A 27,948-nucleotide genomic window follows, 5' to 3' on the forward strand; every position below is an offset into this window, starting at 1 on the left:
AGGATTGTGTTGTGTTGTATGGTATAGCACTGTGCTCTGTTGTGTAGTACTGTGTTGTGTTATGTTGTATAGGAATATACCGTGTTGTATAGGGTTGTGTTGTGTTGTATGGTATAGCACTGTGCTCTGTTGTGTTGTGTAGTACTGTGTTGTGTTGTGTTATGTTGTATAGGAATATATTGTGTTGTATAGGGTTGTGTTGTGTTGTATGGTATAGCACTGTGCTCTGTTGTGTTGTGTAGTACTGTGTTGTGTTATGTTGTATAGAAATATACTGTGTTGTATAGGATTGTGTTGTGTTGTATGGTATAGCACTGTGCTCTGTTGTGTTGTGTAGTACTGTGTTGTGTTATGTTGTATAGAAATATACTGTGTTGTATAGGATTGTGTTGTGTTGTGTAGTACTGTGTTGTGTTATGTTGTATAGGATTGTGTTGTGTTGTATGGTATAGCACTGTGCTCTGTTGTGTTGTGTTGTACTGTGTTGTGTTAAGTTGTATAGGAATATACCGTGTTGTATAGGGTTGTGTTGTGTTGTATGGTATAGCACTGTGCTCTGTTGTGTTGTGTAGTACTGTGTTGTGTTATGTTGTATAGAAATATACTGTGTTGTATAGGATTGTGTTGTGTTGTGTTGTATAGCACTGTGCTCTGTTGTGTTGTGTAGTACTGTGTTGTGTTGTGTTATGTTGTATAGAAATATACTGTGTTGTATAGGATTGTGTTGTGTTGTATGGTATAGCACTGTGCTCTGTTGTGTAGTACTGTGTTGTGTTATGTTGTATAGGAATATATCGTGTTGTATAGGGTTGTGTTGTGTTGTATGGTATAGCACTGTGCTCTGTTGTGTAGTACTGTGTTGTGTTGTGTTATGTTGTATAGGAATATACCGTGTTGTATAGGATTGTGTTGTGTTGTATGGTATAGCACTGTGCTCTGTTGTGTAGTACTGTGTTGTGTTATGTTGTATAGGAATATATCGTGTTGTATAGGGTTGTGTTGTGTTGTATGGTATAGCACTGTGCTCTGTTGTGTTGTGTAGTACTGTGTTGTGTTATGTTGTGTAGGAATATATCGTGTTGTATAGGGTTGTGTTGTGTTGTATGGTATAGCACTGTGCTCTGTTGTGTTGTGTAGTACTGTGTTGTGTTATGTTGTGTAGGAATATATCGTGGTGTATAGGGTTGTGTTGTGTTGTATGGTATAGCACTGTGCTCTGTTGTGTAGTACTGTGTTGTGTTATGTTGTATAGGAATATATCGTGTTGTATAGGGTTGTGTTGTGTTGTATGGTATAGCACTGTGCTCTGTTGTGTAGTACTGTGTTGTGTTGTGTTATGTTGTATAGGAATATACCGTGTTGTATAGGATTGTGTTGTGTTGTATGGTATAGCACTGTGCTCTGTTGTGTAGTACTGTGTTGTGTTATGTTGTATAGGAATATATCGTGTTGTATAGGGTTGTGTTGTGTTGTATGGTATAGCACTGTGCTCTGTTGTGTTGTGTAGTACTGTGTTGTGTTATGTTGTGTAGGAATATATCGTGTTGTATAGGGTTGTGTTGTGTTGTATGGTATAGCACTGTGCTCTGTTGTGTAGTACTGTGTTGTGTTATGTTGTATAGGAATATATCGTGTTGTATAGGGTTGTGTTGTGTTGTATGGTATAGCACTGTGCTCTGTTGTGTAGTACTGTGTTGTGTTGTGTTATGTTGTATAGGAATATACCGTGTTGTATAGGATTGTGTTGTGTTGTATGGTATAGCACTGTGCTCTGTTGTGTAGTACTGTGTTGTGTTATGTTGTATAGGAATATATCGTGTTGTATAGGGTTGTGTTGTGTTGTATGGTATAGCACTGTGCTCTGTTGTGTTGTGTAGTACTGTGTTGTGTTATGTTGTGTAGGAATATATCGTGTTGTATAGGGTTGTGTTGTGTTGTATGGTATAGCACTGTGCTCTGTTGTGTTGTGTAGTACTGTGTTGTGTTATGTTGTGTAGGAATATATCGTGTTGTATAGGATTGTGTTGTGTTGTATGGTATAGCACTGTGCTCTGTTGTGTAGTACTGTGTTGTGTTATGTTGTATAGGAATATACCGTGTTGTATAGGATTGTGTTGTGTTGTATGGTATAGCACTGTGCTCTGTTGTGTAGTACTGTGTTGTGTTGTGTTGTATAGGAATATACTGTGTTGTATAGGCTTGTGTTGTGTTGTATGGTATAGCACTGTGCTCTGTTGTGTAGTACTGTGTTGTGTTGTGTTGTGTTGTATAGGAATATACTGTGCTGTATAGGATTGTGTTGTGTTGTATGGTATAACACTGTGCTCTGTTGTGTAGTACTGTGTTGTGTTATGTTGTATAGGAATATACTGTGTTGTATAGGATTGTGTTGTGTTGTATGGTATAGCACTGTGCTCTGTTGTGCTGTGTAGTACTGTGTTGTGTTGTGTTGTATAGGAATATACTGTGTTGTATAGGGTTGTGTTGTGTTGTATGGTATAGCACTGTGCTCTGTTGTGTAGTACTGTGTTGTGTTATGTTGTATAGGAATATACTGTGTTGTATAGGATTGTGTTGTGTTGTATGGTATAGCACTGTGCTCTGTTGTGTAGTACTGTGTTGTGTTATGTTGCATAGGAATATACCGTGTTGTATAGGATTGTGTTGTGTTGTATGGTATAGCACTGTGCTCTGTTGTGTTGTGTAGTACTGTGTTGTGTTAGGTTGTATAGGAATATACTGTGTTGTATAGGATTGTGTTGTGTTGTATGGTATAGCACTGTGCTCTGTTGTGTTGTGTAGTACTGTGTTGTGTTGTGTTGTATAGGAATATACTGTGTTGTATAGGATTGTGTTGTGTTGTATGGTATAGCACTGTGCTCTGTTGTGTAGTACTGTGTTGTGTTATGTTGTATAGGAATATACTGTGTTGTATAGGATTGTGTTGTGTTGTATGGTGTAGCACTGTGCTCTGTTGTGTAGTACTGTGTTGTGTTATGTTGTATAGGAATATACCGTGTTGTATAGGGTTGTGTTGTGTTGTATGGTATAGCACTGTGCTCTGTTGTGTTGTGTAGTACTGTGTTGTGTTGTGTTATGTTGTATAGGAATATATTGTGTTGTATAGGGTTGTGTTGTGTTGTATGGTATAGCACTGTGCTCTGTTGTGTTGTGTAGTACTGTGTTGTGTTATGTTGTATAGAAATATACTGTGTTGTATAGGATTGTGTTGTGTTGTATGGTATAGCACTGTGCTCTGTTGTGTTGTGTAGTACTGTGTTGTGTTATGTTGTGTAGAAATATACTGTGTTGTATAGGATTGTGTTGTGTTGTACTGTGTTGTGTTATGTTGTATAGAAATATACTGTGTTGTATAGGATTGTGTTGTGTTGTGTAGTACTGTGTTGTGTTATGTTGTATAGGATTGTGTTGTGTTGTATGGTATAGCACTGTGCTCTGTTGTGTTGTGTTGTACTGTGTTGTGTTAAGTTGTATAGGAATATACCGTGTTGTATAGGGTTGTGTTGTGTTGTATGGTATAGCACTGTGCTCTGTTGTGTTGTGTAGTACTGTGTTGTGTTATGTTGTATAGAAATATACTGTGTTGTATAGGATTGTGTTGTGTTGTGTTGTATAGCACTGTGCTCTGTTGTGTTGTGTAGTACTGTGTTGTGTTGTGTTATGTTGTATAGAAATATACTGTGTTGTATAGGATTGTGTTGTGTTGTATGGTATAGCACTGTGCTCTGTTGTGTAGTACTGTGTTGTGTTATGTTGTATAGGAATATATCGTGTTGTATAGGGTTGTGTTGTGTTGTATGGTATAGCACTGTGCTCTGTTGTGTAGTACTGTGTTGTGTTGTGTTATGTTGTATAGGAATATACCGTGTTGTATAGGATTGTGTTGTGTTGTATGGTATAGCACTGTGCTCTGTTGTGTAGTACTGTGTTGTGTTATGTTGTATAGGAATATATCGTGTTGTATAGGGTTGTGTTGTGTTGTATGGTATAGCACTGTGCTCTGTTGTGTAGTACTGTGTTGTGTTGTGTTATGTTGTATAGGAATATACCGTGTTGTATAGGATTGTGTTGTGTTGTATGGTATAGCACTGTGCTCTGTTGTGTAGTACTGTGTTGTGTTGTGTTGTATAGGAATATACTGTGTTGTATAGGCTTGTGTTGTGTTGTATGGTATAGCACTGTGCTCTGTTGTGTAGTACTGTGTTGTGTTGTGTTGTATAGGAATATACTGTGTTGTATAGGATTGTGTTGTGTTGTATGGTATAGCACTGTGCTCTGTTGTGTAGTACTGTGTTGTGTTATGTTGTATAGGAATATACTGTGTTGTATAGGATTGTGTTGTGTTGTATGGTATAGCACTGTGCTCTGTTGTGTAGTACTGTGTTGTGTTATGTTGTATAGGAATATACCGTGTTGTATAGGATTGTGTTGTGTTGTCTGGTATAGCACTGTGCTCTGTTGTGTTGTGTAGTACTGTGTTGTGTTGTGTTATGTTGTATAGGAATATACTGTGTTGTATAGGATTGTGTTGTGTTGTATGGTATAGCACTGTGCTCTGTTGTGTTGTGTAGTACTGTGTTGTGTTATGTTGTATAGGAATATACTGTGTTGTATAGGATTGTGTTGTGTTGTATGGTATAGCACTGTGCTCTGTTGTGTTGTGTAGTACTGTGTTGTGTTGTGTTATGTTGTATAGGAATATATCGTGTTGTATAGGATTGTGTTGTGTTGTATGGTATAGCACTGTGCTCTGTTGTGTTGTGTTGTGTTATGTTGTATAGGAATATACTGTGTTGTATAGGATTGTGTTGTGTTGTATGGTATAGCACTGTGCTCTGTTGTGCTGTGTAGTACTGTGTTGTGTTGTGTTGTATAGGAATATACTGTGTTGTATAGGGTTGTGTTGTGTTGTATGGTATAGCACTGTGCTCTGTTGTGTAGTACTGTGTTGTGTTATGTTGTATAGGAATATACTGTGTTGTATAGGATTGTGTTGTGTTGTATGGTATAGCACTGTGCTCTGTTGTGTAGTACTGTGTTGTGTTATGTTGTATAGGAATATACCGTGTTGTATAGGATTGTGTTGTGTTGTATGGTATAGCACTGTGCTCTGTTGTGTTGTGTAGTACTGTGTTGTGTTAGGTTGTATAGGAATATACTGTGTTGTATAGGATTGTGTTGTGTTGTATGGTATAGCACTGTGCTCTGTTGTGTTGTGTAGTACTGTGTTGTGTTGTGTTGTATAGGAATATACTGTGTTGTATGGTATAGCACTGTGCTCTGTTGTGTAGTACTGTGTTGTGTTATGTTGTATAGGAATATACTTTGTTGTATAGGATTGTGTTGTGTTGTATGGTATAGCACTGTGCTCTGTTGTGTTGTGTAGTACTGTGTTGTGTTGTGTTGTATAGGAATATACTGTGTTGTATAGGGTTGTGTTGTGTTGTATGGTATAGCACTGTGCTCTGTTGTGTAGTACTGTGTTGTGTTATGTTGTATAGGAATATACTGTGTTGTATAGGATTGTGTTGTGTTGTATGGTATAGCACTGTGCTCTGTTGTGTTGTGTAGTACTGTGTTGTGTTGTGTTGTATAGGAATATACTGTGTTGTATAGGGTTGTGTTGTATGGTATAGCACTGTGCTCTGTTGTGTAGTACTGTGTTGTGTTAGGTTGTATAGGAATATACTGTGTTGTATAGGATTGTGTTGTGTTGTATGGTATAGCACTGTGCTCTGTTGTGTTGTGTAGTACTGTGTTGTGTTATGTTGTATTGGAATATACTGTGTTGTATAGGGTTGTGTTGTGTTGTATGGTATAGCACTGTGCTCTGTTGTGTTGTGTAGTACTGTGTTGTGTTATGTTGTGTAGGAATATATCGTGTTGTATAGGATTGTGTTGTGTTGTATGGTATAGCACTGTGCTCTGTTGTGTAGTACTGTGTTGTGTTATGTTGTATAGGAATATATCGTGTTGTATAGGATTGTGTTGTGTTGTATGGTATAGCACTGTGCTCTGTTGTGTTGTGTAGTACTGTGTTGTGTTATGTTGTGTAGGAATATATCGTGTTGTATAGGATTGTGTTGTGTTGTATGGTATAGCACTGTGCTCTGTTGTGTAGTACTGTGTTGTGTTATGTTGTATAGGAATATACCGTGTTGTATAGGATTGTGTTGTGTTGTATGGTATAGCACTGTGCTGTGTTGTGTTATGTTGTATAGGAATATACCGTGTTGTATAGGGTTGTGTTGTGTTGTATGGTATAGTACTGTGCTCTGTTGTGTAGTACTGTGTTGTGTTATGTTTTATAGGAATATACTGTGTTGTATAGGATTGTGTTGTGTTGTATGGTATAGCACTGTGCTCTGTTGTGTAGTACTGTGTTGTGTTGTATAGGAATATACTGTGTTGTATAGGATTGTGTTGTGTTGTATGGTATAGCACTGTGCTCTGTTGTGTAGTACTGTGTTGTGTTATGTTGTATAGGAATATACTGTGTTGTATAGGATTGTGTTGTGTTGTATGGTATAGCACTGTGCTCTGTTGTGTAGTACTGTGTTGTGTTATGTTGTATAGGAATATACCGTGTTGTATAGGATTGTGTTGTGTTGTATGGTATAGCACTGTGCTCTGTTGTGCTGTGTAGTACTGTGTTGTGTTATGTTGTATAGGAATATACCGTGTTGTATAGGGTTGTGTTGTGTTGTATGGTATAGTACTGTGCTCTGTTGTGTAGTACTGTGTTGTGTTATGTTTTATAGGAATATACTGTGTTGTATAGGATTGTGTTGTGTTGTATGGTATAGCACTGTGCTCTGTTGTGTAGTACTGTGTTGTGTTGTGTTGTATAGGAATATACTGTGTTGTATAGGGTTGTGTTGTGTTGTATGGTATAGCACTGTGCTCTGTTGTGTAGTACTGTGTTGTGTTATGTTGTATAGGAATATACCGTGTTGTATAGGATTGTGTTGTGTTGTATGGTATAGCACTGTGCTCTGTTGTGTAGTACTGTGTTGTGTTATGTTGTATAGGAATATACCGTGTTGTATAGGATTGTGTTGTGTTGTATGGTATAGCACTGTGCTCTGTTGTGTAGTACTGTGTTGTGTTATGTTGTATAGGAATATACTGTGTTGTATAGGGTTGTGTTGTGTTGTATGGTATAGTACTGTGCTCTGTTGTGTAGTACTGTGTTGTGTTATGTTTTATAGGAATATACTGTGTTGTATAGGATTGTGTTGTGTTGTATGGTATAGCACTGTGCTCTGTTGTGTAGTACTGTGTTGTGTTGTGTTGTATAGGAATATACTGTGTTGTATAGGATTGTGTTGTGTTGTATGGTATAGCACTGTGCTCTGTTGTGTAGTACTGTGTTGTGTTATGTTGTATAGGAATATACCGTGTTGTATAGGGTTGTGTTGTGTTGTATGGTATAGCACTGTGCTCTGTTGTGTAGTACTGTGTTGTGTTATGTTGTATAGGAATATACCGTGTTGTATAGGATTGTGTTGTGTTGTATGGTATAGCACTGTGTGTTGTATAGTCTTGTATAGGATTATGTTGTGTTTGGACAAGTCTCAAGCTAATGGAGGTCTCCCCCCTCAGGGTGCCTGTGGTCGTTGCTCGGAGCAGCACTCTACGCCGTCTATGTCGTCATGATAAAGCGGAAGGTGGATCGCGAGGACAAGCTGGATATTCCCATGTTTTTCGGTAAGTTTGGTAAGAGAAGCGTAATCCTTCAGTTTACCCAGAAATAGCAGCTGATCCAGAGACGGTAATGCCCCGCTGTGCTCCATGTGTCAGCGTCCCTATATATCAGAGAATCATCCAAACCTTCTCCTGTTTCTGCCGCAGGGAGTTCTGATCACTAAAGAGTCACATTCTCACTGCACCAGGTTCTCCAGCCTCACGGGGGTTCCTCCAGCCTCACGGGGGTTCCTCCAATATTACGGGGGTTCCTCCAGCCTCACGGGGGTTCCTCCAATATTACAGGGGTTCCTCCAGCCTCACGGGGTTCCTTCAGCCTCACAGGGTTTCCTCCAACATCACGGGGGTTACTCCAGCCTCACGGGGGTTCCTCCAGCCTCACGGGGGGGGGGGGTTCCTCCAGCTTCACGGGGGGGGGGGGGTTCCTCCAGCCTCACGGGGGGGGGGGGGTTCCTCCAGCCTTGTCCTTATCTGCTCATGATTACCAATAGCCAGTGTGACTCTGCTGGACCACACAGTTCTCCAAACCCTTGGCACCAGTAGTTACGGGAGTGAAGGTGCTTCTTGGAGCAAGCAATGGCCTCCGTATGGATACAGGACTAATTCCTTGGACTTTACAGTTGTGGCAAACAGTGCTAGCCCCCCTCCCCCCTCCACTGTTATGGAATTAGACAGCACTTTTGACTTTTCTATGAAAATGACCATTAACAGCAAGTGTTTGTTATTTGGAAACAAATACACTCACCGGCGTAACAATAGGGGATGCTCCCCCTCCTGCAATAATTAGCGGCAGCGGGCGGCGGTAGACTGAATACATACCTCCATCGCATCGGAGATTCCGATCTCTAAGTGCTTCATGTTACTTCCTGTTATGTTATTTCCTGTGTAAACAGGAAGTAACATGAAGCTCTTAGAGATGAGAGGCCTCTGGCGCTAAGGAGGTAATGTGTTCAGCCTGACGCCGCCCGCCCGCTGCCGCTAATTTTTGCAGGAGGGGAGCGCTGAGAGGAGAGCCCGAGGTGGGGGGGGGGTTATGTCCCCCCTCCCCACCGATCTGCGGCCACGCTCTCCTCTTATGTTGCGACCCCTCCTGCCCCCCAAAAGTCCCTGAGCGGGCCCTAGGGAGGGAAGGGCGGATTTTTTTTTTTTTTGCAGGGGGGCCCGGGGATTTCTAGTTAACCCCTTGCACTATAAAAAAGCAGTGTCCACTAAGTTAAATGAGGATATTTTATTGATACACCGAGTTGAAACAAGAAAGGGCAGAAATGAGACATCCAAAATTGTTAGCCCCTTGGCCAATAATTGTCATCAGTTGTGGCTCACAAAGGGTACACTGTTGACTATCTCTTTACTAGGTTGGCACAGGTCTCCTGCGAGATTTTTGCCCGGTCTTCCATTGTAAACTGTTCTAGCCGGTCCAAATTGCATGGTTTCCAAGCATGGACATTCACTCTGAGTACCTGCCACAGATTCTCAATAGGATTGATGTCTGTGCTCTGTACAGGCCACTCCAGGATCATGGTTTTGGTATCCTTGAGGAATCGCTCCACCACGGCGGATTCCCTCCTTGAATCCCTCCACTGGCTTCCTATCTAGTCCAGAATCAGATTCAAGATATTGTGTCTGACCTACAAATCCGTCCACAAATTTCCAATCTTACTCAGAGATACACACCTAGCCGCTCACTCCGCTCCTCCAATGAACTTCGCCTGACCGCCCCCCGCATCACCCAGTCCCATGCACACCTCCAGGACTTCTAAAGAGCTGCTCCAACACTATGGAACTCCCTACCTCCACCCATTAGGGCAGCCCCCTCCTTCAACACCTTCAAGAAGGCCCTTAAAGAGGATCTGTAACATGAAAAGATCCCCTGGGGGGTACTCACCTCGGGTGGGGGAAGCCTCCGGATCCTAATGAGGCTTCCCACGCCGTCCTCCATCCGTCAGGGGTCTCGCTGCAGCCCTCCGTGGAGTCCGGGCAGCGGTGACGTCAATATTTACCTTCCTGGCTCCTGCGCAGGCGCTCTGACTGCTGTCAGCTTTGAACTACACGGAAATACCCGATCGCCGTCGGGTCCGCTCTACTGCGCAGGCGCAAGTTTCCTGCGCCTGCGCAGTAGAGCGGACCCGAATGAGATCGGGTATTTCCGTGTAGTTCGGAACGGAAAGCCGCCACAGCGCCCCCGCTGGAGCCAGCAAAGGTAAATATTGAACTGACAGTCGGCACAGTCGCCGGCTGTTCAGAGGGCTGCGGCGAGACCCCCGTGGGACAGAGGACCGCGTGGGAAGCCTCATTAGGATCCGGAGGCTTCCCCCACTCGAGGTGAGTACCCCCCAGGGGATCTTTTTAATGTTACAGAGTCTCTTTAAAACTCACCTTTTCACTCTGGCCTACTACCCCTCACAAGTGCTCTAAACCTACAGCTGAACTCTGGTCCCCTACCTCTCGTGTCCCCACGTCTCCCTCTAGATTGTAAGCCTTTGGGCAGGGCCCTCCTCCTTATGTCTCCTACCTGATCATGCACCTCCATTACTGTGCACCCATGCTATACATCTGAGTGAACCTAACTTGCCTAATCTCCATGCTCCCATCCAGTGACTAAGAATTACTTTGTACTCATAGGCTATCATTCATGAACAGGCTGTCGGTATGGAGAATCAGTGCGGGAAAACACCGCTGGCGGATTTTTAGACTTCTGGGTGGGCATTCAGAAAAAAGTATCCATGTGCGGAAGCAGTGCGGAGATTCCCCGAACTAGGCTGGCGGTAGGCAGGCGGTAGGCTTGCGGAAGCACAGGAAGCAGCCGAGTTGATACATTTCTCCGTGTTCCGCTCTGCTGCAGCTGCCTGGGAGGTCTGTGTGTCTCCATTCACTTACATTGGTATCGCCACATCAGAGGGAGCGGTACTTCCCGACCTCACACCGCTTGCGGTGATCTTTATGAATGAACATTTTGCTACATTTGTACCGATAATCACCGCACAAGGCGGTGATTTATCACTCTGCTCGGCAGTGTCATTTTTTCATGCGGAAAGAGCCTTTATGAATGCTGAACTTTCAGAGTGTTCGGTAAAGTCAGCTGTTTTAAGCATTTCCGCATGCGCAAATGCTTTATGAATGATAGCCATACTGTGTGATCTGGTCTGCATGTATTCCTGTATTGTCATATTGCTGTATGTCACCCCTAAATATTGTCTGTAACCTAAACTAATGTCCCACACTGCGTCATATGTTAGTACTTATAAATTGTATCCTGTCCTGCTCCCCTGTATCCTGCTCCCCTGTATCCTGCTCCCTCATCCACCCCTCCTCTGTATCCTGTCCTGCTCCCCTGTCTCCTGCTCCCTCATCCACCCCTCCCCTGTATCCTGCCCTGCTCCCCTGTCTCCTGCTCCCTCATCCACCCCTCCTCTGTATCCTGTCCTGCTCCCCTGTCTCCTGCTCCCTCATCCACCCCTCCTCTGTATCATGTCCTGCTCCCCTGTCTCCTGCTCCCTCATCCACCCCTCTCCTGTATCCTCTCCTGCTCCCCTGTCTCCTGCTCCCTCATCCACCCCTCCTCTGTATCCTGTCCTGCTCCCCTGTCTCCTGCTCCCTCATCCACCCCTCCTCTGTATCCTGTCCTGCTCCCCTGTCTCCTGCTCCCTCATCCACCCCTCCTCTGTATTCTCTCCTGCTCCCCTGTCTCCTGCTCCCTCATCCACCCTCCTCTGTGTCCTGTCCTGCTTCCCTGTCTCCTGCTCCCTCATCCACCCCTCCTCTGTGTCCTGTCCTACTCCCCTGTCTCCTCCCTCATCCACCCCTCCCCTATATTCTGTCCTGCTCCCCTGTCTCCTGCTCCCTCATCCCCCCTCCCCTGTATCCTGTCCTGCTCCCCTGTCTCCTGCTCCCTCATCCACCCCTCCTCTGTATCCTCTCCTGCTCCCCTGTCTCCTGCTCCCTCATCCACCCCTCAACTGTATCCTGTCCTGCTCCCCTGTCTCCTGCTCCCTCATCCACCCCTCCCCTGTATCCTCTCCTGCTCCCCTGTCTCCTGCTCCCTCATACACCCCTCCTCTGTATCCTCTCCTGCTCCCTGTCTCCTGCTCCCTCATCCACCCCTCCTGTGTATCCTGTCCTGCTCCCCTGTCTCCTGCTCCCTCATCCACCCCTTGTCTATCCTGTCCTGCTCCCCTGTCTCCTGCTCCCTCATCCACCCCTTCACTGTATCCTGCCCTGCTCCCCTGTCTCCTGCTCCCTCATCCACCCCTCCTCTGTATCCTGTCCTGCTCCCTCATCCACCCCTTCTCTGTGTCCTGTCCTGCTCCCCTGTCTCCTGCTCCCTCATCCACCTTCCTCTGTATCCTGTCCTGCTCCCCTGTCTCCTGCTCCCTCATCCACCCCTCCTCTATATCCTGTCCTGCTCCCCTGTCTCCTGCTCCCTCATCCACCCCTCCTCTGTAGCCTGTCCTGCTCCCCTGTCTCCTGCTCCCTCATCCACCCCTCCTCTGTATCCTGTCCTGCTCCCCTGTCTCCTGCTCCCTCATCCACCCCTCCTGTGTATCCTGTCCTGCTCCCCTGTCTCCTCCTCCCTCATCCACCCCTCCTCTGTATCCTGTCCTGCTCCCCTGTCTCCTGCTCACTCATCTACCCCTCCTGTGTATCCTGTCCTGCTCCCCTGTCTCCTCCTCCCTCATCCACCCCTCCACTGTATCCTCTCCTGCTCCACTGTCTCCTGCTCCCTCATCCACCCCTCTGTATCCTCTCCTGCTCCACTGTCTCCTGCTCCCTCATCCTCCCCTCTGTATCCTGTCCTGCTCCCCTGTCTCCTGCTCCCTCATCCACCCCTCCCCTGTATCCTGTCCTGCTCCCCTGTCTCCTCCTCCCTCATCCACCCCTCCTCTGTATCCTCTCCTGCTCCCCTGTCTCCTGCTCCCTCATCCACCCCTCCTCTGTATCCTGTCCTGCTCCCCTGTCTCCTGCTCCCTCATCCACCCCTCTGTATCCTGTCCTGCTCCCCTGTCTCCTGCTCCCTCATCCACCCCTCCTCTGTATCCTGTCCTGCTCCCCTGTCTCCTGCTCCCTCATCCACCCCTCCCCTGTATCCTGTCCTGCTCCCCTGTCTCCTTCTCCCTCATCCACCCCTCTGTATCCTGTCCTGCTCCCCTGTCTCCTGCTCCCTCATCCACCCCTCCTCTGTATCCTGTCCTGCTCCCCTGTCTCCTGCTCCCTCATCCACCCCTCCTCTGTATCCTGTCCTGCTCCCTTGTCTCCTGCTCCCTCATCCACCCCTCTGTATTCTCTCCTGCTCCCCTGTCTCCTGCTCCCTCATCCACCCCTCCTGTGTCTCCTGTCCTGCTCCCCTGTCTCCTGCTCCCTTATCCACCCCTCCTCTGTATCCTGTCCTGCTCCCCTGTCTCCTGCTCCCTCATCCACCCCTCCTGGGTATCCTGTCCTGCTCCCCTGTCTCCTCCTCCCTCATCCACCCCTCCTCTGTATCCTGTCCTGCTCCCCTGTCTCCTGCTCACTCATCTACCCCTCCTGTGTATCCTGTCCTGCTCCCCTGTCTCCTCCTCCTCCCTCATCCACCCCTCCTCTGTATCCTCTCCTGCTCCCCTGTCTCCTGCTCCCTCATCCACCCCTCTGTATCCTGTCCTGCTCCCCTGTCTCCTGCTTCCTCATCCACCCCTCCCCTGTATCCTGTCCTGCTCTCCTGTCTCCTGCTCCCTCATCCACCCCTCTGTATCCTGTCCTGCTCCCCTGTCTCCTGCTCCCTCATCCACCCCTCCTCTGTATCCTGTCCTGCTCCCCTGTCTCCTGCTCCCTCATCCACCCCTCTGTATCCTGTCCTGCTCCCCTGTCTCCTGCTCCCTCATCCACCCCTCCTCTGTATCCTGTCCTGCTCCCCTGTCTCCTGCTCCCTCATCCACCCCTCCCCTGTATCCTGTCCTGCTCCCCTGTCTCCTGCTCCCTCATCCACCCCTCTGTATCCTGTCCTGCTCCCCTGTCTCCTGCTCACTCATCTACCCCTCCTGTGTATCCTGTCCTGCTCCCCTGTCTCCTCCTCCCTCATCCACCCCTCCTCTGTATCCTCTCCTGCTCCCCTGTCTCCTGCTCCCTCATCCACCCCTCCTCTGTATCCTGTCCTGCTCCCCTGTCTCCTGCTCCCTCATCCACCCCTCCCCTGTATCCTGTCCTGCTCCCCTGTCTCCTGTTCCCTCATCCACCCCTCTGTATTCTCTCCTGCTCCCCTGTCTCCTGCTCCCTCATCCACCCCTCCTCTGTATCCTCTCCTGCTCCCTGTCTCCTGCTCCCTCATCCACCCCTCCTCTGTATCCTGTCCTGCTCCCCTGTCTCCTGCTCCCTCATCCACCCCTCTGTATTCTCTCCTGCTCCCCTGTCTCCTGCTCCCTCATCCACCCCTCCTGTGTCTCCTGTCCTGCTCCCCTGTCTCCTGCTCCCTCATCCACCCCTCCTCTGTATCCTGTCTTGCTCCCCTGTCTCCTGCTCCCTCATCCACCCCTCCTCTGTATCCTGTCCTGCTCCCCTTTCTCCTGCTCCCTCATCCACCCCTCCTCTGTATCCTGTCCTGCTCCCCTGTCTCCTGCTCCCTCATCCACCCCTCCTGTGTCTCCTGTCCTGTTCCCCTGTCTCCTGCTCCCTCATCCCCCCCTCCCCTGTACCCTGTCCTGCTCCCCTGTCTCCTGCTCCCTCATCCACCTTCCTCTGTATCCTGTCCTGCTCCCCTGTCTCCTGCTCCCTCATCCACCTTCCTCTGTATCCTGTCCTGCTCCCCTGTCTCCTGCTCCCTCATCCACCTTCCTCTGTATCCTGTCCTGCACCCCTGTCTCCTGCTCCCTCATCCACCCCTCCTCTGTACCCTGTCCTGCTCCCCTGTCTCCTGCTCCCTCATCCACCCCTCCTCTGTATCCTGTCCTGCTCCCCTGTCTCCTGCTCCCTCATCCACCCCTCCTCTGTACCCTGTCCTGCTCCCCTGTCTCCTGCTCCCTCATCCCCCCTCCTCTGTATCCTGTCCTGCTCCCCTGTCTCCTGCTCCCTCATCCACCCCTCCTCTGTATCCTGTCCTGCTCCCCTGTCTCCTGCTCCCTCATCCACCCCTCCTCTGTCTCCTGCTCCCTCATCCCCCCTCCTCTGTATCCTGTCCTGCTCCCCTGTCTCCTGCTCCCTCATCCCCCCTCCTCTGTATCCTGTCCTGCTCCCCTGTCTCCTGCTCCCTCATCCACCCCTCCTCTGTTTCCTGTCCTGCTCCCCTGTCTCCTGCTCCCTCAGCTGCACACCCTCCTCCATCCCTCCTCCGTTGGTGATTTGGAAGCAGCTTTCACACGGCGTGTACCAGGATCTCTGATCTTCTGTCTGATGGTGCCCATACATGGTACAATAGGTTTGCTTTATCTTGCAGGTTTTGTGGGGCTCTTTAATCTCCTCTTGCTCTGGCCTGGCTTCTTCTTGCTCCATTATACTAGCGTTGAAGCCTTTGAACTTCCTAATAAGCTAGTGTGGATGTACCTGGTCATTAATGGTCTGGTGGGCACCGTGCTGTCGGAGTTCCTGTGGCTCTGGTGAGTATATGAAGGTTCATATCCTTCATGAGATGTGTATCTGGAGGAACATTGGCTGCTCAAGGCCACACCCTCTCCCCTCCATTCTACACATTTTCCAGGCACTGATTTATCTCCTGACAATAAGAATCCTCATCAGTTTTCAGTCCCACAATGGTGAAGCCCCTCCCACGCCTGTTTATCCAGCCATGCAGTCTGGTCCTGGCCAGGGTGGCTCATTGTATCCTCCCATGACCCTCTGCAGCCACCATACTGAGACAAGATCCAAGCCAAGCATCTCCCCGCTGAGGCCCAATGATCAGGACCAGTTGGAATCCTTCCTTGTCAGAGATTCTCATTAGTCTTATTCATGGTCTCTTTCCAGGGCTTTTATCCTGCTGCAGCACTGAAGTACATGGGAACCCCTGAAGGACCACCTTTCAGTTTCCTGAGACGAGGGTCAGCCCATCACAGAGCATTACAGGGGGGGGGGGGTCACAGGCCCTGCTCTAACTGGGTCAGCTCATCACAGAGCATTACGGGGGGGGGGGGGTCACAGGCCAATCCAGCAATGATGTGGGTCTCACGAGGCTTCTCTGGGTCCAGCAATGATGGGATCAGGATAGTGGGTCACATGAGGCTTCTCTGGGTCCAGCAATGATGGGATCAGGATAGTGGGTCACATGAGGCTTCTCTGGGTCCAGCAATGATGGGATCAGGATAGTGGGTCACATGAGGCTTCTCTAGGTCCAGCAATGATGGGATCAGGATAGTGGGTCACATGAGGCTTCTCTGGGTCCAGCAATGATGGGATCAGGATAGTGGGTCTCATGAGGCTTCTCTGGGTGCAGCAATGATGGGATCAGGATAGTGGGTCTCATGAGGCTTCTCTGGGTCCAGCAATGATGGGATCAGGATAGTGGGTCACATGAGGCTTCTCTGGGTCCAGCAATGATGGGATCAGGATAGTGGGTCTCATGAGGCTTCTCTGGGTCCAGCAATGATGGGATCAGGATAGTGGGTCACATGAGGCTTCTCTGGGTCCAGCAATGATGGGATCAGGATAGTGGGTCACATGAGGCTTCTCTGGGTCCAGCAATGATGGGATCAGGATAGTGGGTCACATGAGGCTTCTCTGGGTCCAGCAATGATGGGATCAGGATAGTGGGTCACATGAGGCTTCTCTGGGTCCAGCAATGATGGGATTAGGATAGTGGGTCACATGAGGCTTCTCTGGGTCCAGCAATGATGGGATCAGGATAGTGGGTCACATGAGGCTTCTCTGGGTCCAGCAATGATGGGATCAGGATAGTGGGTCACATGAGGCTTCTCTGGGTCCAGCAATGATGGGATCAGGATAGTGGGTCACATGAGGCTTCTCTGGGTCCAGCAATGATGGGATCAGGATAGTGGGTCACATGAGGCTTCTCTGGGTCCAGCAATGATGGGATCAGGATAGTGGGTCACATGAGGCTTCTCTGGGTCCAGCAATGATGGGATCAGGATAGTGGGTCACATGAGGCTTCTCTGGGTCCAGCAATGATGGGATCAGGATAGTGGGCCCCACAAGGCTTCTCTGGGTCCAGCAATGATGGGATCAGGATAGTGGGTCTCATGAGGCTTCTCTGGGTCCAGCAATGATGGGATCAGGATAGTGGGTCACATGAGGCTTCTCTGGGTCCAGCAATGATGGGATCAGGATAGTGGGTCTCATGAGGCATCTCTGGGTCCAGCAATGATGGGATCAGGATAGTGGGTCTCACGAGGCTTCTCTGGGTCCAGCAATGATGGGATCAGGATAGTGGGTCTCACGAGGCTTCTCTGGGTCCAGCAATGATGGGATCAGGATAGTGGGTCACATGAGGCTTCTCTGGGTCCAGCAATGATGGGATCAGGATAGTGGGTCTCATGAGGCTTCTCTGGGTCCAGCAATGATGGGATCAGGATAGTGGGTCACATGAGGCTTCTCTGGGTCCAGCAATGATGGGATCAGGATAGTGGGTCTCATGAGGCTTCTCTGGGTCCAGCAATGATGGGATCAGGATAGTTGGCCACATGAGGCTTCTCTGGGATCCAGCAATGATGGGATCAGGATAGTGGGTCTCATGAGGCTTCTCTGGGTCCAGCAATGATGGGATCAGGATAGTGGGTCACATGAGGCTTCTCTGGGTCCAGCAATGATGGGATCAGGATAGTGGGTCACATGAGGCTTCTCTGGGTCCAGCAATGATGGGATCAGGATAGTGGGCCCCACAAGGCTTCTCTGGGTCCAGCAATGATGGGATCAGGATAGTGGGTCTCATGAGGCTTCTCTGGGTCCAGCAATGATGGGATCAGGATAGTGGGTCACATGAGGCTTCTCTGGGTCCAGCAATGATGGGATCAGGATAGTGGGTCACATGAGGCTTCTCTGGGTCCAGCAATGATGGGATCAGGATAGTGGGTCACATGAGGCTTCTCTGGGTCCAGCAATGATGGGATCAGGATAGTGGGTCACACGAGGCTTCTCTGGGTCCAGCAATGATGGGATCAGGATAGTGGGTCACATGAGGCTTCTCTGGGTCCAGCAATGATGGGATCAGGACAGTGGGTCACATGAGGCTTCTCTGGGTCCAGCAATGATGGGATCAGGATAGTGGGTCACATGAGGCATCTCTGGGTCCAGCAATGATGGGATCAGGATAGTGGGTCTCATGAGGCATCTCTGGGTCCAGCAATGATGGGATCAGGATAGTGGGTCTCATGAGGCTTCTCTGGGTCCAGCAATGATGGGATCAGGATAGTGGGTCACATGAGGCTTCTCTAGGTCCAGCAATGATGGGATCAGGATAGTGGGCCCCACAAGGCATCTCTGGGTCCAGCAATGATGGGATCAGGATAGTGGGCCCCACAAGGCTTCTCTGGGTCCAGCAATGATGGGATCAGGATAGTGGGTCACATGAGGCTTCTCTGGGTCCAGCAATGATGGGATCAGGATAGTGGGTCACATGAGGCTTCTCTGGGTCCAGCAATGACGGGATCAGGATAGTGGTCACATGAGGCTTCTCTGGGTCCAGCAATGATGGGATCAGGATAGTGGGTCACACAAGGCTTCTCTGGGTCCAGCAATGATGGGATCAGGATAGTGGGTCACATGAGGCTTCTCTGGGTCCAGCAATGATGGGATCAGGATAGTGGGTCACACAAGGCTTCTCTGGGTCCAGCAATGATGGGATCAGGATAGTGGGTCACATGAGGCTTCTCTGGGTCCAGCAATGACGGGATCAGGATAGTGGTCACATGAGGCTTCTCTGGGTCCAGCAATGATGGGATCAGGATAGTGGGTCACACAAGGCTTCTCTGGGTCCAGCAATGATGGGATCAGGATAGTGGGTCTCATGAGGCTTCTCTGGGTCCAGCAATGATGGGATCAGGATAGTGGGTCACATGAGGCTTCTCTGGGTCCAGCAATGATGGGATCAGGATAGTGGGCCCCACAAGGCATCTCTGGGTCCAGCAATGACGGGATCAGGATAGTGGGTCTCATGAGGCATCTCTGGGTCCAGCAATGATGGGATCAGGATAGTGGGTCACATGAGGCTTCTCTGGGTCCAGCAATGATGGGATCAGGATAGTGGGTCACATGAGGCTTCTCTGGGTGCAGCAATGATGGGATCAGGATAGTGGGTCTCATGAGGCTTCTCTGGGTCCAGCAATGATGGGATCAGGATAGTGGGTCACATGAGGCTTCTCTGGGTCCAGCAATGATGGGATCAGGATAGTGGGTCCCACAAGGCTTCTCTGGGTCTAGCAATGATGGGATCAGGATAGTGGGTCACATGAGGCTTCTCTGGGTCCAGCAATGATGGGATCAGGATAGTGGGTCCCACAAGGCTTCTCTGGGTCCAGCAATGATGGGATCAGGATAGTGGGTCACATGAGGCTTCTCTGGGTCCAGCAATGATGGGATCAGGATAGTTGGCCACATGAGGCTTCTCTGGGTCCAGCAATGATGGGATCAGGATAGTGGGTCAGATGAGGCATCTCTGGGTCCAGCAATGATGGGATCAGGATAGTGGGTCACATGAGGCTTCTCTGGGTCCAGCAATGATGGGATCAGGATAGTGGGTCACATGAGGCTTCTCTGGGTCCAGCAATGATGGGATCAGGATAGTGGGTCACATGAGGCTTCTCTGGGTCCAGCAATGATGGGATCAGGATAGTGGGTCACATGAGGCTTCCCTGGGTCCAGCAATGATGGGATCAGGATAGTGGGTCACATGAGGCATCTCTGGGTCCAGCAATGATGGGATCAGGATAGTGGGTCAGATGAGGCATCTCTGGGTCCAGCAATGATGGGATCAGGATAGTGGGCCCCACAAGGCTTCTCTGAGTCCAGCAATGATGGGATCAGGATAGTGGGTCACATGAGGCTTCTATGGGTCCAGCAATGATGGGATCAGGATAGTGGGTCACATGAGGCTTCTCTGGGTCCAGTAATGATGGGATCAGGAAAGTGGGTCACATGAGGCTTCTCTAGGTCCAGCAATGATGGGATCAGGATAGTGGGTCCCACAAGGCTTCTCTGGGTCCAGCAATGATGGGATCAGGATAGTGGGTCACATGAGGCTTCTATGGGTCCAGCAATGATGGGATCAGGATAGTGGGTCACATGAGGCTTCTCTGGGTCCAGCAATGATGGGATCAGGATAGTGGGTCTCATGAGGCTTCTCTGGGTCCAGCAATGATGGGATCAGGATAGTGGGTCTCATGAGGCTTCTCTGGGTCCAGCAATGATGGGATCAGGATAGTGGGTCACATGAGGCTTCTCTGGGTCCAGCAATGATGGGATCAGGATAGTGGGTCACATGAGGCTTCTCTGGGTCCAGCAATGATGGGATCAGGATAGTGGGTCACATGAGGCTTCTCTGGGTCCAGCAATGATGGGATCAGGATAGTGGGTCACATGAGGCTTCTCTGGGTCCAGCAATGATGGGATCAGGATAGTGGGTCACATGAGGCTTCTCTGGGTCCAGCAATGATGGGATCAGGATAGTTGGTCACATGAGGCATCTCTGGGTCCAGCAATGATGGGATCAGGATAGTGGGTCACATGAGGCTTCTCTGGGTCCAGCAATGATGGGATCAGGATAGTGGGTCACATGAGGCTTCTCTGGGTCCAGCAATGATGGGATCAGGATAGTGGGCCCCACAAGGCATCTCTGGGTCCAGCAATGATGGGATCAGGATAGTGGGTCCCACAAGGCTTCTCTGGGTCCAGCAATGATGGGATCAGGATAGTGGGCCCCACAAGGCTTCTTTGGGTCCAGCAATGATGGGATCAGGATAGTGAGTCACATGAGGCTTCTCTAGGTCCAGCAATGATGGGATCAGGATAGTGGGCCCCACAAGGCTTCTCTGGGTCCAGCAATGATGGGATCAGGATAGTGGGCCCCACAAGGCATCTCTGGGTCCAGCAATGATGGGATCAGGATAGTGGGTCACATGAGGCTTCTCTGGGTCCAGCAATGATGGGATCAGGATAGTGGGTCACATGAGGCTTCTCTGGGTCCAGCAATGATGGGATCAGGATAGTGGGTCACATGAGGCTTCTCTAGGTCCAGCAATGATGGGATCAGGATAGTGGGCTCCACAAGGCATCTCTGGGTCCAGCAATGATGGGATCAGGATAGTGGGTCACATGAGGCTTCTCTGGGTCCAGCAATGATGGGATCAGGATAGTGGGTCACATGAGGCTTCTCTGGGTCCAGCAATGATGGGATCAGGATAGTGGGTCACATGAGGCTTCTCTGGGTCCAGCAATGATGGGATCAGGATAGTGGGTCACATGAGGCTTCTCTGGGTCCAGCAATGATGGGATCAGGATAGTGGGTCACATGAGGCTTCTCTGGGTCCAGCAATGATGGGATCAGGATAGTGGGTCACATGAGGCATCTCTGGGTCCAGCAATGATGGGATCAGGATAGTGGGTCACATGAGGCTTCTCTGGGTCCAGCAATGATGGGATCAGGATAGTGGGTCACAAGAGGCTTCTCTGGGTCCAGCAATGATGGGATCAGGATAGTGGGTCACATGAGGCATCTCTGGGTCCAGCAATGATAGGATCAGGATAGTGGGTCTCATGAGGCTTCTCTGGGTCCAGCAATGATGGGATCAGGATAGTGGGTCTCATGAGGCTTCTCTGGGTCCAGCAATGATGGGATCAGGATAGTGGGTCTCATGAGGCTTCTCTGGGTCCAGCAATGATGGGATCAGGATAGTGGGTCCCACAAGGCTTCTCTGGGTCCAGCAATGATGGGATCAGGATAGTGGGTCCCACAAGGCATCTCTGGGTCCAGCAATGATGGGATCAGGATAGTGGGTCTCATGAGGCTTCTCTGGGTCCAGCAATGATGGGATCAGGATAGTGGGTCACATGAGGCTTCTCTAGGTCCAGCAATGATAGGATCAGGATAGTGGGTCCCACAAGGCTTCTCTGGGTCCAGCAATGATGGGATCAGGATAGTGGGTCCCACAAGGCTTCTCTGGGTCCAGCAATGATGGGATCAGGATAGTGGGTCCCACAAGGCATCTCTGGGTCCAGCAATGATGGGATCAGGATAGTGGGTCTCATGAGGCTTCTCTGGGTCCAGCAATGATGAGATCAGGATAGTGGGTCACATGAGGCTTCTCTGGGTCCAGCAATGATGGGATCAGGATAGTGGGTCACATGAGGCTTCTCTGGGTCCAGCAATGATGGGATCAGGATAGTGGGTCACATGAGGCTTCTCTGGGTCCAGCAATGATGGGATCAGGATAGTGGGTCACATGAGGCTTCTCTGGGTCCAGCAATGATGGGATCAGGATAGTGGGTCCCACAAGGCTTCTCTGGGTCCAGCAATGATGGGATCAGGATAGTGGGTCACATGAGGCTTCTCTAGGTCCAGCAATGATGGGATCAGGATAGTGGGTCACATGAGGCTTCTCTGGGTCCAGCAATGATGGGATCAGGATAGTGGGTCCCACAAGGCTTCTCTGGGTCCAGCAATGATGGGATCAGGATAGTGGGTCACATGAGGCTTCTCTGGGTCCAGCAATGATGGGATCAGGATAGTTGGCCACATGAGGCTTCTCTGGGTCCAGCAATGATGGGATCAGGATAGTGGGTCAGATGAGGCATCTCTGGGTCCAGCAATGATGGGATCAGGATAGTGGGTCACATGAGGCATCTCTGGGTCCAGCAATGATGGGATCAGGATAGTGGGTCACATGAGGCTTCTCTAGGTCCAGCAATGATAGGATCAGGATAGTGGGTCACATGAGGCATCTCTGGGTCCAGCAATGATGGGATCAGGATAGTGGGTCACATGAGGCTTCTCTGGGTCCAGCAATGATGGGATCAGGATAGTGGGTCCCACAAGGCTTCTCTGGGTCCAGCAATGAGGGGATCAGGATAGTGGGTCACATGAGGCTTCTCTGGGTCCAGTAATGATGGGATCAGGATAGTGGGTCACATGAGGCTTCTCTGGGTCCAGCAATGATGGGATCAGGATAGTGGGTCACATGAGGCTTCTCTGGGTCCAGCAATGATGGGATCTGGATAGTGGGTCACATGAGGCTTCTCTGGGTCCAGCAATGATGGGATCAGGATAGTGGGTCACATGAGGCTTCTCTGGGTCCAGCAATGATGGGATCAGGATAGTGGGCCCCACAAGGCATCTCTGGGTCCAGCAATGATGGGATCAGGATAGTGGGTCACATGAGGCTTCTATGGGTCCAGCAATGATGGGATCAGGATAGTGGGTCTCATGAGGCTTCTCAGGGTCCAGCAATGATGGGATCAGGATAGTGGGTCACACAAGGCTTCTCTGGGTCCAGCAATGATGGGATCAGGATAGTGGGTCACATGAGGCTTCTCTGGGTCCAGCAATGATGGGATCAGGATAGTGGGTCACATGAGGCTTCTCTGGGTCCAGCAATGATGGGATCAGGATAGTTGGTCCCACAAGGCTTCTCTGGGTCCAGCAATGATGGGATCAGGATAGTGGGTCACATGAGGCATCTCTGGGTCCAGCAATGATGGGATCAGGATAGTGGGTCAGATGAGGCATCTCTGGGTCCAGCAATGATGGGATCAGGATAGTGGGTCACATGAGGCTTCTCTGGGTCCAGCAATGATGGGATCAGGATAGTGGGTCACATGAGGCTTCTCTGGGTCCAGCAATGATGGGATCAGGATAGTGGGTCACATGAGGCTTCTATGGGTCCAGCAATGATGGGATCAGGATAGTGGGTCACATGAGGCTTCTATGGGTCCAGCAATGATGGGATCAGGATAGTGGGTCTCATGAGGCATCTCTGGGTCCAGCAATGATGGGATCAGGATAGTGGGTCTCATGAGGCTTCTCTGGGTCCAGCAATGATGGGATCAGGATAGTGGGTCACATGAGGCTTCTCTGGGTCCAGCAATGATGGGATCAGGATAGTGGGTCACATGAGGCTTCTCTGGGTCCAGCAATGATGGGATCAGGATAGTGGGTCACATGAGGCTTCTATGGGTCCAGCAATGATGGGATCAGGATAGTGGGTCACATGAGGCTTCTATGGGTCCAGCAATGATGGGATCAGGATAGTGGGTCTCATGAGGCATCTCTGGGTCCAGCAATGATGGGATCAGGATAGTGGGTCTCATGAGGCTTCTCTGGGTCCAGCAATGATGGGATCAGGATAGTGGGTCACATGAGGCTTCTCTGGGTCCAGCAATGATGGGATCAGGATAGTGGGTCACATGAGGCTTCTCTGGGTCCAGCAATGATGGGATCAGGATAGTGGGTCTCATGAGGCTTCTCTGGGTCCAGCAATGATGGGATCAGGATAGTGGGTCTCATGAGGCTTCTCTGGGTCCAGCAATGATGGGATCAGGATAGTGGGTCACATGAGGCTTCTCTGGGTCCAGCAATGATGGGATCAGGATAGTGGGTCACATGAGGCATCTCTGGGTCCAGCAATGATGGGATCAGGATAGTGGGTCACATGAGGCTTCTCTGGGTCCAGCAATGATGGGATCAGGATAGTGGGTCTCATGAGGCTTCTCTGGGTCCAGCAATGATGGGATCAGGATAGTGGGTCACATGAGGCTTCTCTGGGTCCAGCAATGATGGGATCAGGATAGTTGGTCACATGAGGCATCTCTGGGTCCAGCAATGATGGGATCAGGATAGTTGGTCACATGAGGCTTCTCTGGGTCCAGCAATGATGGGATCAGGATAGTGGGTCCCACAAGGCTTCTCTGGGTCCAGCAATGATGGGATCAGGATAGTGGGTCACATGAGGCTTCTCTGGGTCCAGCAATGATGGGATCAGGATAGTGTGTCTCATGAGGCTTCTCTGGGATCCAGTAATGATGGGATCAGGATAGTGGGTCACATGAGGCTTCTCTGGGATCCAGCAATGATGGGATCAGGATAGTGGGTCACATGAGGCTTCTCTGGGTCCAGCAATGATGGGATCAGGATAGTGGGTCTCATGAGGCTTCTCTGGGTCCAGCAATGATGGGATCAGGATAGTGGGTCCCACAAGGCTTCTCTGGGTCCAGCAATGATGGGATCAGGATAGTGGGTCACATGAGGCTTCTCTAGGTCCAGCAATGATGGGATCAGGATAGTGGGTCACATGAGGCTTCTCTAGGTCCAGCAATGATGGGATCAGGATAGTGGGTCACATGAGGCTTCTCTGGGTCCAGCAATGATGGGATCAGGATAGTGGGTCACATGAGTCTTCTCTGGGTCCAGCAATGATGGGATCAGGATAGTGGGTCTCATGAGGCTTCTCTGGGTCCAGCAATGATAGGATCAGGATAGTGGGTCACATGAGGCTTCTCTGGGTCCAGCATTGATGGGATCAGGATAGTGGGTCACATGAGGCTTCTCTGGGATCCAGCAATGATGGGATCAGGATAGTGGGTCACATGAGGCTTCTCTGGGTCCAGCAATGATGGGATCAGGATAGTGGGTCACATGAGGCTTCTCTGGGTCCAGCAATGATGGGATCAGGATAGTTGGTCACATGAGGCTTCTCTGGGTCCAGCAATGATTGGATCAGGATAGTGGGTCTCATGAGGCTTCTCTGGGTCCAGCAATGATGGGATCAGGATAGTGGGTCTCATGAGGCTTCTCTGGGTCCAGCAATGATGGGATCAGGATAGTGGGTCACATGAGGCATCTCTGGGTCCAGCAATGATGGGATCAGGATAGTGGGTCACATGAGGCTTCTCTGGGTCCAGCAATGATGGGATCAGGATAGTGGGTCACATGAGGCTTCTCTGGGTCCAGCAATGATGGGATCAGGATAGTGGGTCACATGAGGCTTCTCTGGGTCCAGCAATGATGGGATCAGGATAGTGGGTCTCATGAGGCTTCTCTGGGTCCAGTAATGATGGGATCAGGATAGTGGGTCTCATGAGGCTTCTCTGGGTCTAGCAATGATGGGATCAGGATAGTGGGTCTCATGAGGCATCTCTGGGTCCAGCAATGATGGGATCAGGATAGTGGGTCACATGAGGCTTCTCTAGGTCCAGCAATGATAGGATCAGGATAGTGGGTCACATGAGGCTTCTATGGGTCCAGCAATGATGGGATCAGGATAGTGGGTCACATGAGGCTTCCCTGGGTCCAGCAATGATGGGATCAGGATAGTGGGTCACATGAGGCTTCTCTGGGTCCAGCAATGATGGGATCAGGATAGTGGGTCACATGAGGCATCTCTGGGTCCAGCAATGATGGGATCAGGATAGTGGGTCACATGAGGCTTCTCTAGGTCCAGCAATGATGGGATCAGGATAGTGGGTCACATGAGGGTTCTCTGGGTCCAGCAATGAGGGGATCAGGATAGTGGGTCACATGAGGCTTCTCTAGGTCCAGCAATGATGGGATCAGGATAGTGGGTCACATGAGGCTTCTCTGGGTCCAGCAATGATGGGATCAGGATAGTGGGTCACATGAGGCTTCTCTGGGTCCAGCAATGATAGGATCAGGATAGTGGGTCACATGAGACATCTCTGGGTCCAGCAATGATGGGATCAGGATAGTGGGTCTCATGAGGCTTCTCTGGGTCCAGCAATGATGGGATCAGGATAGTGGGTCCCACAAGGCTTCTCTGGGTCCAGCAATGATGGGATCAGGATAGTGGGTCACATGAGGCTTCTCTAGGTCCAGCAATGATGGGATCAGGATAGTGGGTCACATGAGGCTTCTCTGGGTCCAGCAATGATGGGATCAGGATAGTGGGTCACATGAGGCTTCTCTGGGTCCAGCAATGATGGGATCAGGATAGTTGGTCACATGAGGCTTCTCTGGGTCCAGCAATGATGAGATCAGGATAGTGGGTCTCATGAGGCTTCTCTGGGTCCAGCAATGATGGGATCAGGATAGTGGGTCACATGAGGCATCTCTGGGTCCAGCAATGATGGGATCAGGATAGTGGGTCACATGAGGCTTCTCTGGGTCCAGCAATGATGGGATCAGGATAGTGGGTCACATGAGGCTTCTCTGGGTCCAGCAATGATGGGATCAGGATAGTGGGTCACATGAGGCTTCTCTGGGTCCAGCAATGATGGGATCAGGATAGTGGGTCTCATGAGGCTTCTCTGGGTCCAGTAATGATGGGATCAGGATAGTGGGTCATATGAGGCTTCTCTGGGTCCAGCAATGATGGGATCAGGATAGTGGGTCACATGAGGCTTCTCTGGGTCCAGCAATGATGGGATCAGGATAGTGGGTCACATGAGGCATCTCTGGGTCCAGCAATGATGGGATCAGGATAGTGGGTCTCATGAGGCATCTCTGGGTCCAGCAATGATGGGATCAGGATAGTGGGTCACATGAGGCTTCTCTAGGTCCAGCAATGATAGGATCAGGATAGTGGGTCCCACAAGGCATCTCTGGGTCCAGCAATGATGGGATCAGGATAGTGGGTCACATGAGGCTTCTCTGGGTCCAGCAATGATGGGATCAGGATAGTGGGTCACATGAGGCTTCTCTGGGTCCAGCAATGATGGGATCAGGATAGTGGGTCACATGAGGCATCTCTGGGTCCAGCAATGATGGGATCAGGATAGTGGGTCTCATGAGGCTTCTCTGGGTCCAGCAATGATGGGATCAGGATAGTGGGTCACATGAGGCTTCTCTGGGTCCAGCAATGATGGGATCAGGATAGTGGGTCACATGAGGCTTCTATGGGTCCAGCAATGATGGGATCAGGATAGTGGGTCTCATGAGGCATCTCTGGGTCCAGCAATGATGGGATCAGGATAGTGGGTCACATGAGGCTTCTCTAGGTCCAGCAATGATGGGATCAGGATAGTGGGTCACATGAGGGTTCTCTGGGTCCAGCAATGAGGGGATCAGGATCGTGGGTCACATGAGGCTTCTCTAGGTCCAGCAATGATGGGATCAGGATAGTGGGTCACATGAGGCATCTCTGGGTCCAGCAATGATGGGATCAGGATAGTGGGTCACATGAGGCATCTCTGGGTCCAGCAATGATGGGATCAGGATAGTTGGTCACATGAGGCTTCTCTGGGTCCAGCAATGATGGGATCAGGATAGTGGGTCACATGAGGCTTCTCTGGGTCCAGCAATGATGGGATCAGGATAGTGGGTCACATGAGGCTTCTCTGGGTCCAGCAATGATGGGATCAGGATAG

At 49.9% G+C, this 27,948-nt stretch overlaps 1 protein-coding gene across 4 annotated transcripts in view; it reads left to right on the forward strand.

Annotated features, from left to right (window-relative positions):
• SLC35F5 (solute carrier family 35 member F5) overlaps positions 1 to 27,948 on the forward strand; it is a 203,058-nt gene that overhangs the window by 127,651 nt on the left and 47,459 nt on the right. For all 4 annotated transcript variants that reach the window (XM_068246336.1, XM_068246339.1, XM_068246338.1 and 1 more), the window contains 2 exons: positions 7,627 to 7,731; positions 15,128 to 15,287. In XM_068246336.1, coding sequence (XP_068102437.1) covers positions 7,627 to 7,731; positions 15,128 to 15,287 — 265 coding nt within the window. The remainder of the gene's footprint in view (positions 1 to 7,626; positions 7,732 to 15,127; positions 15,288 to 27,948) is intronic.

Source organism: Hyperolius riggenbachi, chromosome 7 (assembly GCF_040937935.1).
Source record: "Hyperolius riggenbachi isolate aHypRig1 chromosome 7, aHypRig1.pri, whole genome shotgun sequence".
In the NCBI taxonomy this organism is placed as follows: domain Eukaryota; kingdom Metazoa; phylum Chordata; class Amphibia; order Anura; family Hyperoliidae; genus Hyperolius; species Hyperolius riggenbachi.